Here is a 14,686-nt window from a genome sequence, read left to right as displayed (position 1 = left end):
AAATGATGGTGCAGGCTTTAATGTCCACAGCTTTGGATTACACTAATAGTATGTTGGTGGGGCTTCCTGAGAAAAGTGTGTTCCAATTACAAATTATTCAGAACATGGCAGCAAGATTAGTTTTTTCATGTCCACGATGCATAAGTGCAAGACTTTTGTTGATACAATTATACTGGCTACTCATTAAGAAGTGAATACAGTTCAAGATCTTGACACTGATGTTTAAAATCAATCAGGGTTCAGGTGCCAAATATCTTAGAAAGCTGGTTAGACACCATGTGCCCAATCAAAATCTTCATTCAACACAAAGGAAGTGCCAACATTTAGGGAGGTATATACAGTAGGGATGTGAATTGGGTGCCCCATCGTTTCTGCTATAGGGTTCGTTTGGCCATGGGAAAATCTTGGTTTCCCGCGGACTGGCATTTTTTTTTTTTAGTGAAAAATCGTTTTTTTCCTGTTAGTGTGCGCAAACTCCCGTTAGTGCGCACTACCAAAAATAGCAAAAAATAACAAAAAGTAACAAAAATTAACGTTTTTGTTAGTGCGCACTAACGGGAGTTTGCGCGCACTAAGCCGAAAAACAATTTTTGACAAAAATTCGGGGAAAATGAGATAATTTCTCATTTTTCATGAATTTTTGACGAATTAAGAAATATCGTACGATATTTTAATTCGTCAGAAAAACGATTCACATCCCTAATATACAGTATCCTTTAGGAAAAGATCACTCAGTGATTGGACCTGAATTGTGGAATTCAATGCCGTTAGCTATTAGGCTGGAAGTCAATCATTGGATGTTCAGAAAGAAAATTAAAGCATAGTTATTCCGCAGCATGAATTGCTGCTGGCAATGTCTATGGCTATGGGGATACGTGGCCTATTTATTCTCTAGGAGTGAGCTCACATGGATTTATGAAGTTTTAACAATTGTAGTAATTTTTATTGTTTTATTATTTATTTTTATATATAACAGTTATTGTGGATTTTGATTATTACCATGCACTGTTCTCATCAGTCTGGCGAATGGTACATAAAACCTGGAAATAAATAAATACATACATACATATGGATGACTGCTATTCTAGCAGTGAAAACATTAATTTGTCAGGATTGTATGACAATGAGCTATAAAGATTTTGGGGGTGGGAGAGGGGTTGGAAGGAGAGTTGTGCTATTAATCTTGTTTTCATTCCAAACTGTAATCTAGTGGGTAGCCTAATTATCAATTTTAGAGATGGAGGAGAGAGCAAGTAGAGCGGTGTTAAAGATAGTGCATTGTATCCAGAATAGCTGAATTTCAGTTTTCACTGTATTCTTCTATTACCAGAAAATTTAGAGATGCAGATTGCTGTTCTTATGGTATTCATTTGTAATAAAGTAGGGTCACATGGTATGCTCTAAATTACCACGTTCCATAGCAAGATATTGATCTCAGATAAAAACACAGATTTCTATAGTACAAGTTGACTCAAACACTTATGTAAATGTATTCTTTTCCAAAGCAGAAATTGTGTCTTTTCAGGGGCAGGGGACGTTCACTGTCTGATTGAGTATGATTGGAGGCCTTAGAATTGCACAAATCATAACTTTTAGTTAACATAAGTGCCCTTTTATCTGCTCTTGTTTTGTTACTTTCTGTGGCTTTTGATGGGACTGGTGCTGCAGAATATGACTGGAGTTGTAATTTGGCAGCCAGTTCATTCTCCTTAAATATTTATTTTGCATCTGTTACTAATTGTTTCTTGTTTTATTGTGCCTTATCAGAAAGACTGCTTTTAACTGGTTATCTAGAGGAAAATGCATTCCATTTCATGATTTGCTTTATGAAGCTTGGTCTTGTTTTATCAGCATACTTACAGGTTATAGAGAACCTCTTGTGGTTTCCCTTCATTGTAAAAAATACCATATAATAGTTGACTTTTGTATGCATATGCCCGGATGGCATTAATCTACAGGCTTTTCATATCTGGAAAAATATTTAGTACTTTAGGGGCGGATTTTAAGAGCCCTGCTCGCGTAAATCCGCCCGGATTTACGCGAGCAGAGCCCTGCGCGCCGGTGCACCTATTTTACATAGGCCTACCGGCGCACGCAGAGCCTCGGGACTCGCGTAAGTCCCGGGGTTCTCCGAGGGGGGCGTGTCGGGGGTGGTCCCGGTGGTCGAGGCGTTTTCGGGGCGTGTCGGCAGCGTTTTGGGGGCAGGTACGGGGGCGTGGCTACGGCCCGGGGCGGTCCGGGGGCGTGGCCGTGCCCTCCGTACCCGCCCCCAGGTCGCGGCCCGGCGCGCAAGAGGCCCGCTTGCGCGCGGGGATTTACGCCTCCCTCTGGGAGGCGTAAATCCCCCAACAAAGGTAAGGTGGGGGCTTAGACAGGGCCGGGTGGGTGGGTTAGGTAGGGGAAGGGAGGGGAAGGTGAGGGGAGGGCAAAAGGAAGTTCCCTCCGAGGCCGCTCCGATTTCGGAGCGGCCTCGGAGGGAACGGGGGTAGGCTGCGCGGCTCGGCGCGCGCCGGCTATACAAAATCGATAGCCTTGCGCGCGCCGATCCAGGTTTTTAGCAGATACGCGCGGCTCCGCGCGTATCTACTAAAATCCAGTGTACTTTTGTTTGCGCCTGGAGCGCAAACAAAAGTAGGCCTATTCGCGGAGTATGAGAATCCGCCCCTTAGGGTAGAAGGAAATAAAAGTCTAAGGGGTAGATTTTCAAAAACCGCGAATAGGCGTACTTTTGATGGCGCTCCAGGCGCCAACAAAAGTACGCTGGATTTCAGTAGATACGCGCAGAGCCGCGCGTATCCACTAAAATCCTGGATCGGCGCGCGCAAGGCTATGAATTCTGTATAGCCGGCGCGCGCCGAGCCGCACAGCCTACCCCCGTTCCCTCCAAGGCCGCTCCGAAATCGGAGCGGCCTTGGAGGGAATCCTCTAACGCCCTCCCCTCACCTTCCCCTCCCTTCCTCTACCTAACCCACCCGCCCGGCCCTGTCTACACCCCCCCCCCTTACCTTTCTCTGGGGATTTACGCCTCCCGGAGGGAAAAGTAAATCCCCGTGCGCCAGCGGGCCTCCTGCGCGCCGGGCCGCGACCTGGGGGCGGGTACGGAGGGCGCGGCCATGCCCCCGGACCGCCCCGGGCCGTAGCCACGCCCCCGTACCCGCCCCCAAAACGCTGCCGACACACCCCCGAAACGCCGCGACGACAGGGCCCGCCCCCGACGCGCCCCCCTCGGAGAACCCCGGGACTTGCGCACCGGTAGGCCTATGTAAAATAGGCCTGCCGGCGCGCAGGGCCCTGCTCGCCTAAATCCGCCCGGTTTTGGGCGGATTTAGGCGAGCAGGGCTCTGAAAATCCGCCCCTTAATGTTTTGTGTGTGTGTGTGTGTGGTGGGGGAGGGGGTCTGTGGTGTTTTCAAAGCCTTGCTTATTTTTAGATCAATAAATACATTTTTCCAGAGGCTATCTCTAGAAGCTTCAGACCCAGAGTGGAGGAGCAGGTGCATCTGTTTTTAAGAACTGCCCTCCGACCACAAAGTCAAGGTCTTCCATAAACTATCTCATACTTAAGATGTCACTAGCTTCCCCTCATCTTTTGCCATCATAAGCAACAGCGTCACTAAATGCTAGGTTTGTTCACTAAAATATTGAGTGGGGTGGGTTGTAGAGAGGAAGAAATAATATGCCCAATGATTCTCTATAGACTTTTGTTTTTAAGAAAACGCAAAAACACTTTGGAATTCAGTGGATAAAGTCTAGAGTGATGGGTGTAGGCACATAAAAATCAGTAGTGATAGTCACAGAGACATTTTTCATGGGTCCGTTATCAGGGCTGGTGAATCACTCCTGCATAGAAGGGTTTTGCCCATCAGTAATGGCCAGATCAAGCAATCTAGTCAATTTGCTTTTCCCTGAAGTACAAACAGCACACGTAAGGCAAGTGTATGCTGTCAAAAAGATTTCAGTGTTTCAATTACCCCTTGTGTTTTCATTCAATCCAGTGTTCTCTGGGTTAAAAGCAAGTTTGTTTTGCTCCGAAAGCAGGACCTGCTACACTATTTGCAACATCTAGCAGTACTACCAAAATCTTTCTAGAGAAATGGCAAGTTACAACAATCAGTCACAAGATCTTTCTTGCTCTGCTTTTTATTTAATTTCCTAGGACATACCATAGGGCTCAACAATTTTGACAGCTGTCAGCTCCCCATGATTACCTTAAGGATAGTGGTGCCTTTAGGAACGATTCACATCCAAGCTCCAGGAAGGCATCACACTGATACACAAAGAATGAACAGGATGTGACCATAACAAATAGGGCATGCTTTTTTATTTCAGAACAATATAAAACATAAGAAATAAAATGTGCTGGAGCATAACAGAAAGGATTCCTAGGAATAGTACCAAAAAGGAAGTCAGGAATGGGACATTGATGATCACTCTTTCTTTAAAAATACTAAACAGGGAGAGCACACATACTGGGGAGGCCACTATCAGCTAAATTTAAAACACCAAAGTATAAAAGCAGGACTTGGTCAAATTATGCGCACTTTGAAAAATATCTGTTTTTAAATAAAGCAGCTAAGAAAAAAGATGATGCTCCATTCAATAAGAATTTTCATCAGTGAGTCAAAAACAGAAATTGTGCTCAATGGGAGGATAACTTTCTAAACTGCTCTCACCTGCCCATATCTGCATGTATATGGGACCATGCAAAGCTGCTTCAGTATTTTATAACCTGTGTGCAAACAATAATGCACAGGTTATAAAATACAAGTATATATTCATGTAAACATGCTCGCACATGTAAAAACCACGAGCCACACAAATTCGGACTTCTCCAGACAACTTCCAAATTATTTGGCTAAGTAGATAGCATGGAAATTTTACCTGCAGAATGTTTACATAAAAACAGTATACTCTGGTATCCCGTGATCTAAGGCCAACCACACTTTCTAATTTGGGGCCTGATTTACTATGAATTTTCTTTTTTTTTAATTTTCTGCCTATGGGGAAAAATGTTTAGTAAATGTATGTTCCCTATCTATCCATCCCATTCACCATCCATTCCATTATCTGTCTAGCTCGCTGTTCATTGTTCTGTCCTTATTTATCACTGTCTCTGTTTACTATTTGCTTATGCAAAATATGGGCACACAATAAGACTAAGGGCCTGATTTACTAAGGCTTTTCTCCCATTCTGTGTCTATGGGAAAAATGATTAGTAAATGAGGGCCTAAAGGTGGAAAAATATTGCCTCTCCAGGAGGGCATAGTAACCAGCAGCAGATGATTATGCTTCCCACACCTGTTACGCATATATGTACTGCAACCAGATACAGCTCCATACATGGCCTGGTATTATGTCATGTTTGGAAAGCTTCAAGATTGACTTTGCAGTGCTTTAACCTTTTGCATTGGCAGCCAAGTGTTGCTTAGCAGTTTTGGTTGCGCCTATTAGATAACAAACCACAGTTTGTGAAGGAGAACGAGAGAAGGAATACATAAATGTATTTGTAAATTTAAAATTGCTTATTTACTGCTTATAGTAGAACATTCATTCTAAGCGGTTTACAAGAGGAATACATACAGGAAAAAATGGACAGACAAATAAATAAAACAAAACATAAACATTAAAAACATTCCTTCCGATAATTAATATAAAATAAATAAACATGATATCAAAAGAAAGCCAATTGGAAAATGCGTGCCTTCGCTCTGTTAGTGTAATCTTGTTTTGTTAATACTCTGGGGGTCAGTGGCTGAATGTATTTCATTGCATCAATTCCTTTCTTATTTTGTCTTAATAAACACATTAGGATGGGAAGTGCTTTAATGCAGTATTACTGTCAGAACATAGTAACACAGTGAAAATCAACAGGATATGATTATATGATCCACCTAGTTCTGCCAACTCCTGCCTATATTACTCTGGTCATCACTATTTGTTGCCTTTTATGCTAAAGGAGTTAGTCATAGAAGCTTGACTGCCTGCAGGAGAATGTTCCTTATTCTTTTTCCTGTTAGCTGGGGAGAGTTTTCCTGCTACTCATGCTTGGTGACCTACCCTAAACTATATCCAAGGGCAAAACAAAGCCCTACCACTGCTCTATTCTGTCAAACTTGTTGCTTCTCCCTGGGAACTGAACTCTGCCGTAATGCTGCTCCATGGAAGTTGGCTTTTTCTCTTCCCCTTTTTGACCCTCTACTATTCCAGGTATACGAGATGTTTTCATACTTAACCAAGAAACAAGACCCAAGCTCCACCTCCATTTTTTTACCCTACCACTCCTTATTCCAAACCTTACTACTGCCCTCTGAATCTGTCACAAATTCTCCTGAGGTTTGTCCCAGTTTGGTTACTTACTAAATATAACCTACTTTTTCCTTAATGTGTCATGCAGTCATAACTTTTATTACTAAAAGGAGAAAGAGACTATCATATCTAGAACCAATTAATACTGACCTTGATTCTTTCAGTCTTGTACCAGTCTATTCCTTTATACTCATAGGGGCAGATTTTAAAACCTACGCGCGGGCGTAGATTTGTGCGCGCAACCCGGAGCGCACAAATCTATGCCCTATTTTATAACATGCGCGTGCAGCCACGCACATGTTATAAAATCCAGGGTCGGCACATGCAAGGGAGTGCACATTTGTGCACCTTGCGCGCGCCGAGCCCTAGGGGAGCCCTGATGGCTTTCCCTGTTCCCTCCAAGGCTGCTCCGAAATCAGAGTGGCCTCAGAGGATACTTTCCTTCTGCCCCTCTACCTTCCCCTCCCTTCCCCTACCTAACCCACCCCCCAGCACTACCTAAACCCCCCACTAACCTTTGTTCCATAAGTTGCGCCTGCATCCGGGCAGGCATAGGTTGCGAGCGCCGGCCGAGTGCCGCCATGTGATCCCCCGGCATGGCCGCTGTGCCGGAGACCTCTGTCCCGCCCCTGCCCCACCCCTGGACCGCCCGCCCCACCCACTCCCCACCCCTTTTTTCAAGCCCCGGGATGTACAAGCGTCCCGGGGCTGGGCCTGTGCAAAATAGGCTCGGCACGCGCAGGAGTGGGTACTCGCAGTTACGTGCGTAATATACGGGCGTAACCCTTTTAAAATCCGCCCCATAGATTTCAGATTTTTATATCAATGTTAAAATACAGTACTCTCACTCTTGTGAAAATAGTGACCCTTGTGTCTTCTCTTAGGCAATGTATAATCTTGAAATCACAGCGTTAATCTGAAAAATTCACTATAACTTTAAATCCCAACATGGCATCCATGTTTCAAACTTCCGTCTGCCTCGAGTTTGTCGTCAAAATTGCTACTGTATATGTCATTAAGTTGTCACTAGGTTTTACCTGCTATAAGTGCATTTAACATGGGTAAATGGGCTTTTGAAAATTGGTATGAGAGTATGTTACATTTACATTTACACTTTCCTTTGAAAATTACACTTTATGATTTTAATTTTAACACTACTACAAGGCAGCTGTTAATGCCCAAAACCATTTGGACAGGAGACTATTACAAGTTTTAATTAACTCTCCATAACTTTGTATATATGTTTGTGTTAAAAGATATTAATTAATTAATTGATTGATTTATTTATTTATTTAAAAATTCTTATAGACTACAATTAGGTCCAATAATCTATCAAAGTGATGTACAATTACTGATAAACAACATATAAAACATAAACAAAAAAGTAAAATAAATTTTTTAAACCCAAAACATTTTCTTTAGTATTTCATTAATCCCTCTTCTACTTAACCTCTATTCTGTCTTTAGAAGTCAATATTCAAAGGGTTTTTCTGGATAACTTTTTGAGTTACCCAGACAAAACTTGAGATTTGAATATTTCTCCCCACTATCTGTAAATTTTGCCAGGTAACTTATTACCTGCACAAAAATGTAGCTGGACAAAAAGAGGTGATGATGGAGGTAATCCAGGAGTTTATTTAAATTTTATTAGTAAACACTGATATTCACCATTACCTGACTAAAGTTAAAGGAAAAATCTGTTCTAAAGATATCTGGCTAACTTTACCCAAGTATATTCAGCGGAACACTTATCTCAGCATGTTCCACTGAATATCCACGTAAAATTATCCAACTAACTTTCCCATTCACCAGCTCACAAAATATTCACTTCTTAATAAAAAATTGTTCAAGAAAACAATGTCCTGCCCTACTCCAGTACTCGCTAATTTTCTTACCAGTCTTCTGTGTGAAGTTATATCAAAGTTCTCATAAAAGTACAAATAGGCACAACCCGGATCTACTGCTTTGGTCACCATATCAGAGAACGTGATTTGTTGAACAAGATCTCCCCTCTCTCTTCTACCCTATGAAACCATGTCATCTAAAGCAGCGTTTCCCCAACTCTCTCCTCGAGGCACACCCAGCCAGTCGGGTTTTCAGATTGACACAATGAATATGCATGAAATAGATTTGCATACTCTGGGTCCCAAATGTATGCAAATGTAACTCATACATATTCCTTATGGATGTCCTGTAAACTTGACTAATTAAGTATGCCGCCGGGAGAGGGTTGGAAAGCCCTGGTCTAAAGTCCTCTAATCAACTTAATTCAAGGTACTGCATGATCCTTTTCTTTAGTGGCATTTCCAAAACGTTGCACACTATCGAAGTAAGATTGACAAGTCTGTAATTACCTGTCCCCTCCCTGTTCCCACTTCTGTGTAGCGCGACTACATCTTCTCTCTTCCTGTCACTTTGATACTCTCCCTATTTCCAATGAAAAGTTAAATAGAACTGTGCAGCCGGCACTTCCTTGAGCTCCCACAGTAACTGTTCAGGTGTGCACCCCCTCAGGTCACACATTGCCTTATCTATTCTCATTTGTCATAGATCCATATTTCCTCCTCTGTACATGGATCTGCAAGCAGTTCACAATTATTTATGTCCAGGTTTCCTGCTTGTCGCATATCTCTTTCTTCTTCTTCTGTGTAAACTAAGCAAAACAATTTGAAGATGTATTCCTTATGCTGGTCCCATTTCTCATTAACCCCATTTTCTCTTTTTATCTTCATCATTCCTTATTTTATTTTGGTTTTCCCTTTTATACTGGAAAAACTATCTTAATTCCTATTTTAACAGGCTAGGTAATTTTCTCTTCCATTTGGATGACTGCTCATCTGACTGGCTTGTCCCTTCCTTTCGTGTTTTTCAATACATTTCCACAAAAGTAAGTTTATGAATATTGCTGGGACAATTTTCAAAGGGATTCTCTATAGTTCAAAAGGTGTTTACCCATGGAGAAAGACCCCTTCAAAATTAAATCCCCTCCCCACCCAGTGCAGGGAATTGTACATGTGTTGTCTACAGAACATATAGGGGCAGATTTTCAAAGGGATACGCGCATAAGATACGCTTGTATGGCCCGAAAACCTGCCCCAAGCTCCCCCTGCATGCGCCGAGCCTATGTCGAATAGGCTCGGAGGCGCGCGCAAGCCCCAGGACGCGCGTAAGTCCCGGGGCTTTCCTTTAGGGGGCGTGCCGGGGGCATGTCGTGGCAGCGTGTCATCTGGGGGCGGGGTCATGAGTGTGGTTCCGGCCCAGGGGCGTTTTGGGGACATGCCCGAGGCCTCCGAAACTGCTCCCAGGCCGGGGAATCGCACGCCGGCGACTGGCTGGCGCGCGCAAGTTACGCCTGCCTCGGGCAGACGTAACTTTTATAATAAAGGTAGGGGGGGAGGTGGAAGGAATGGGCAGCGTGCGCAGGGCTCGGTGTGCGCAAGGTGCACAAATGTTCACCCCCTTGTCCGTGCCGACCCCGGATTTTAAAAGATACAAGTGGCTACGCGAGTATCTATTAAAATCCGGCGTACTCTTGTTTGTGCCGGGTGTGCGCGTATTTTTTTTAAATCTGCCCCATACTTTTTACTAGGATGGTAAAAAGGACAGTGTCAGGGGTGGAGCCAGATCCATCCCAGCGAAGTACACATGGGGAATTAATTTTAATTTCCCGCATGTACTGCCCAATGGAGACTTTGCATGAGCAAACTCTGCAGGTACACGTGTACCCGCAGTCCCTGCTGAGCAAAATATTTTCAAAAGGGAAACTCCATGGAGAGTTTCCCTTTGAAAATTAGCTGTAGGCTCACAGATACAAAATACCCACAGGCCTGTATTCTCTGTCAGGGAAAGGGGAGCTGAGAAGTGCCCTCCCCATGTATTTCATGGAGCAAAGGATAATAACAGAAACAGCATGAATCATGTGAAACAAAGAATCTAGATTTGACTTACCTTTGACCCAATAAGAGTGTAGAGCCATTGGATGGTTTCATTATGGTTTATGACGCCATTCATCCCATCCACATACAGCATTATCTGTCCCAAAGCTATGAAAAATATAAAAGATATATTGAATTACAGGATAACTAGGTGACATCTTAAGTTCAAGATGTGTTAAATAAAATATTTCAAATAGGTAATAAAAGCAAATTACAATTAAGTTATTTGTATCCAAATTTTTGTTTTATGCACCCATTATCAACATACTATGCTTTAGTGTTTTTTTATTTTTATATCCATGAGAAATTTGATTCTATATCACAACTCTGAGCACTCTACAGTAAAAATTAAATACATTTATTACATACCCATTAACCAATGTTTTGGTCTACTAACTAGATCCTTATAATGATGATCTGATTGGTGGAACAAATTGTTGGTTAACGACTCTGTCATGAAATGATTTAATCTTTATTTTAGTGTACTAAGACTTGTTTATGAGTTTTTACATTATATGATTAATCATTAACCTTCTGGATTTTTTCTTTGTTTTCAACATCGGTAAAGTCTGAAACCAGGTTTGTTCTCTGTGGTTTAGTAGTGTGTGCATTATTGGATGGCTGATATGCAATAAATCTGCTTTACTATGAACTATAGCACCTAAACAGAGCTACAGATAATCTAAAATCCTGATATTTTCTGGCAGATAGGATTAAATGTCTCACATTGTAAATCATAGTAAGGTCCCAGAAAAGAAAGGGAGAAATGATTAAATCCCTGATATATTTGGCAGTAACTGCCATTTCTCTCCTCCCCTAGTTCCTGAGATCTTAATAATTCAATCTACAGTTGTGATCCAATAAATTCCTCCCACTGATAAATGTCCACATTTTGGGTGGGATTTGAGATCATGACCAGAGTTTGCAATTTCTTGACCAGTTTCTAATTAATACTATATCAATTGAACTTTGTGCTGTTATCTAAAATGGGCCAGCATTCAAAGTTAAATTTCCAATTGCACTCAACTTCCATTCTCTGCCATGGTTTGCTCTGTCATGAACAGTTCACAAAATACTATTGCATATGAAGTATGATTGCAAATGAATAGAAGTGTTGTATATGCAAACAAAAATCCAGTAACCCTAAGATCATCTGTAACTTTACTTAAAAATAATGAAAGAAAATACGCACATGGGAAAATCACTAAGGAGGTTATTTTCTAAACCCTTATCGCATGCGAAACAGGCCTTTTCACATGCGATGATGCAAATTAGGGGGAGGGGAGGAGTCGGGCGGGGTGGGGCGGAGTCGGCGGTGTTTTTGCTGGCGGCGATAATGTTACTAACATTATCATTGGCAGTAGCATGCCGAATAACTACACCTTTTATGGTGTTGCTATTTGGTGCGAAAGCCGGCAGCTGGTGCACCATAGTGGTGCGAAGGCTGCGGGCTTTCGCAGGCCCGCCCCCCTTTGCCCCCCACTCCCCGTTTTCGCAGGAATCACCGTTCTGCAAAAGAATGGTGAATCCAGGCCTAAGCCAGTACAGTAATAAATAAACAAGAACTACAAAATCAAGAAAACAAACTATAAAAGATCTACAGCAACTGGTATTAGTGGTTGAATCACTGAAAGAACTATTTCCTGCCCCTACTACCTATCTGGCATCCTCCTAAACTGAAGTAAAACCCAGCAAGAAACAAACTAGAAACAGAAATACAAAATAGAAAATGTGCTGCAAGATACCATGCTGCAAACTGTGCCAATATAAATCACAGGAAAAAATATATAGGAAAAAATTTCAGCATAACGGAATCACATTCATCATCTATTAATGTAGTCTACATTATCCAGTGCAGAAAATAGGAGGAGGGATGCTACATTAGTAAAATGGGTTAGGAGTTAAAAGACAAGAGCAAACTTTCACAGACATTAGATAACATATCACAAACACCAGCAAGGTAATACTTGGAGGGAGAATTTTGTTCCAGGCCAGAGGACTGCATCAATGACCTTATAATCAGGGTACTAAAATGCAGCTTCAAAACTACCCAAAAATATAAAACATTTAAAAGGAAAATAATGAAATACTTTGAAACAAACACAAATGACTTAGGAGGGATACTGGTTTCCTGTCCCATTATCAAATATAGATGCCTATGTGATAAAACACACAAAAAAGTTTTTAATGAGCAACTCATTCAGAGAGTAATTTTGTAACATTGCACATAAATTAGCCAGGAAATATGCACATAAGACACACATTTTCAAAGTAGACTTGCATACATAAGTTCGCTTTGAAAATTATCCCAGAAAAATAACACACACACACACAATTATACCTATTCAGTGTTTGAACATTTGCTGCAAGAATTAGGTGCATAAGGCCAAATTTTCAAAGGCCCGCACATGCAAATACTGGTGGTTACGCATGTGGCCGGGCCCTGCGTAGACCGTGCTCATTTTCTAAAGGGCCCGGCCACACGCTATTAGCCACTGTCCCAGGGAAGAGTACACCAGCAGCCAGCCGGCACATGTAAATTACATCTGCTCCAAAGGAACAGTAAGTGGTAAAATTTAAAAAAATTGGGGTTAGTTAGGTTAGGTTTAGGGGGCAGGGAGGAGAGGGGATGAAGGGTAGGGGTAGAAAAGTTCCCTCTCAGTCCACTCCTTAAATGGAGCGGACTGGGAGGGAACTGGGGGAGGCACGATTGCGTTGCCACACATAGCTTATAAAATCTCCCCCCCCCCCCTTTGTGCGCGAGTCGTGGGCCCACACATGCATGCACATATTTTAAAATCCAGCGCACATGTGCGCACAGCCATGTGCACATGCCAGGAACCGCGCGTGCGGTCTTTTAAAAATTGACCCCATACTTTTGAAATCAAAAAGTATGTGCAGGGGAGAGAGAGTGCTGGAGGTCACTGCCTGCTTGCTGACATCTTCTGTCCCTGCCTCAGGCTGTTCCTAAGATCTTCCCTTTGACATCAGAAGGAAGCACCTCGAAAAGCTGGTGCATTGTGGCGTGCTGTCGTCAGCGCACCCCTTGGAACAGATTTGCAGCCAGGACCCCAGCACGTTTTCTTGGTAAATCTCGACCTTGATGGGGAAAAAGAGGAAAGGAAATGTGAGGACCTTTCCATCTAGTTTCTCCACATCCCCTCTTTCTCAGTTTCCACTTGAGACTTTCTAGTTTCTGAGCCAAAGAAGTTTGTGTGCTGTTGAACTTGGAGTAATGTCCTCCATTCTACAGGAGGCCATGATCTCACTCAGTCCCAATGGACCAGTCCCTCCACAGGCCAGGACCTTAACCCAGATTGGTACATTGGAAGAGGAGAATGTAATTGGAATTACTCCCGCCCCCCTCTCCAATTCAAGGCAGTGTGTCTCATTCTGTAGTGTTAGTTCCTCAATACCTTTGAGCCAACTGGAGAAATTAACCATTGTGAGGTTAGAGGCTATCTTATCTTCCAGAATTGACTCTATGTTGGGATCCATGGGAAATATGACTGTGCAACTTAATGAGCATTCTCAGAAGATTCAAGAATTGACAGAGAAATCCCTCTCCTTAGAAAATAAATTGTTAGTTGTGTCTGAGTATAACTCTGCTATTATGAGAGAGAACTCACATTTTCATAGACGATTGAAAAATTTGGGAAACCATGTTAAAAGGTACAATTTAAGATTTCTGAATTTTCCTAGATACTCTATTTTGTCTCCTTGGAGATGCTTGGGAGATTCTTTGTGGATCTCCTGGGAATTCCAAAGGAAACTATTGCTTTAGTAGTTAAGGCTTATTACTTGACTTCTAATAAAGCTGTTTCTTCTGCGTCTTTGGAAACTGGTTTCGGAGAAAACATATTGGATCTTACTCATTTCCTAGAGGATTCTAGTTTTGCTATTGAGGATAGAGTCACTCTTTTAGCTGACTTCCTCAAAAAATCCAATAAGCAACTGATACTTAAACTTTTCTTTCCAAATATTGATAGGCATACTCAAATGCATTGTAAGATGTTTTGGAAAGGAAACAGTCTTAAATATAGGTTCAACATTTTCATGGAAATTTCCTTGTAAATGTATGCTTACATTTCAAGGAAATAGATATATTTTCAATGATTCCTCCCAGTTGGATAATGTTTTCTTAAATAGGTTATTCCTCTCCTGGCATTAATGCTAATCCTTAAGAAATGTATTAGGTTCAAAGAGATAAATGGCCTTTCTTTTGTTATTTAATTTTTTTGTGATCTCTCCCCGAATGTAGTTTGTAAGGCAAATTTTTCATTATGGTTTGTTGTGATTTTTTTTAAATTGTATACAATGAGATTATATATTGTAAAACGGGCATGCGTAACTGAAATTACCAGTTTTCAAATTCCTCCACCAGTTTGCCTTCTTTAGGTCATCAAGACCTTCCTGGTTCTTCAGCCTCAGTTCTCCCCAGTTCAC

At 42.0% G+C, this 14,686-nt stretch overlaps 1 protein-coding gene across 8 annotated transcripts in view; it reads right to left on the bottom strand.

Moving 5' to 3' along the window:
- FHOD3 (formin homology 2 domain containing 3) overlaps window positions 1–14,686 on the bottom strand; it is a 1,290,292-nt gene that overhangs the window by 473,144 nt on the left and 802,462 nt on the right. For all 8 annotated transcript variants that reach the window (XM_029589835.1, XM_029589836.1, XM_029589837.1 and 5 more), the window contains exon 6: window positions 10,254–10,348. In XM_029589835.1, coding sequence (XP_029445695.1) covers window positions 10,254–10,348 — 95 coding nt within the window. The remainder of the gene's footprint in view (window positions 1–10,253; window positions 10,349–14,686) is intronic.

Source organism: Rhinatrema bivittatum, chromosome 2, assembly GCF_901001135.1.
Source record: "Rhinatrema bivittatum chromosome 2, aRhiBiv1.1, whole genome shotgun sequence".
In the NCBI taxonomy this organism is placed as follows: domain Eukaryota; kingdom Metazoa; phylum Chordata; class Amphibia; order Gymnophiona; family Rhinatrematidae; genus Rhinatrema; species Rhinatrema bivittatum.
The sequence above is the reverse complement of the archived record's forward strand: the minus strand, read 5'-3'. Positions and strand labels throughout refer to the sequence as shown.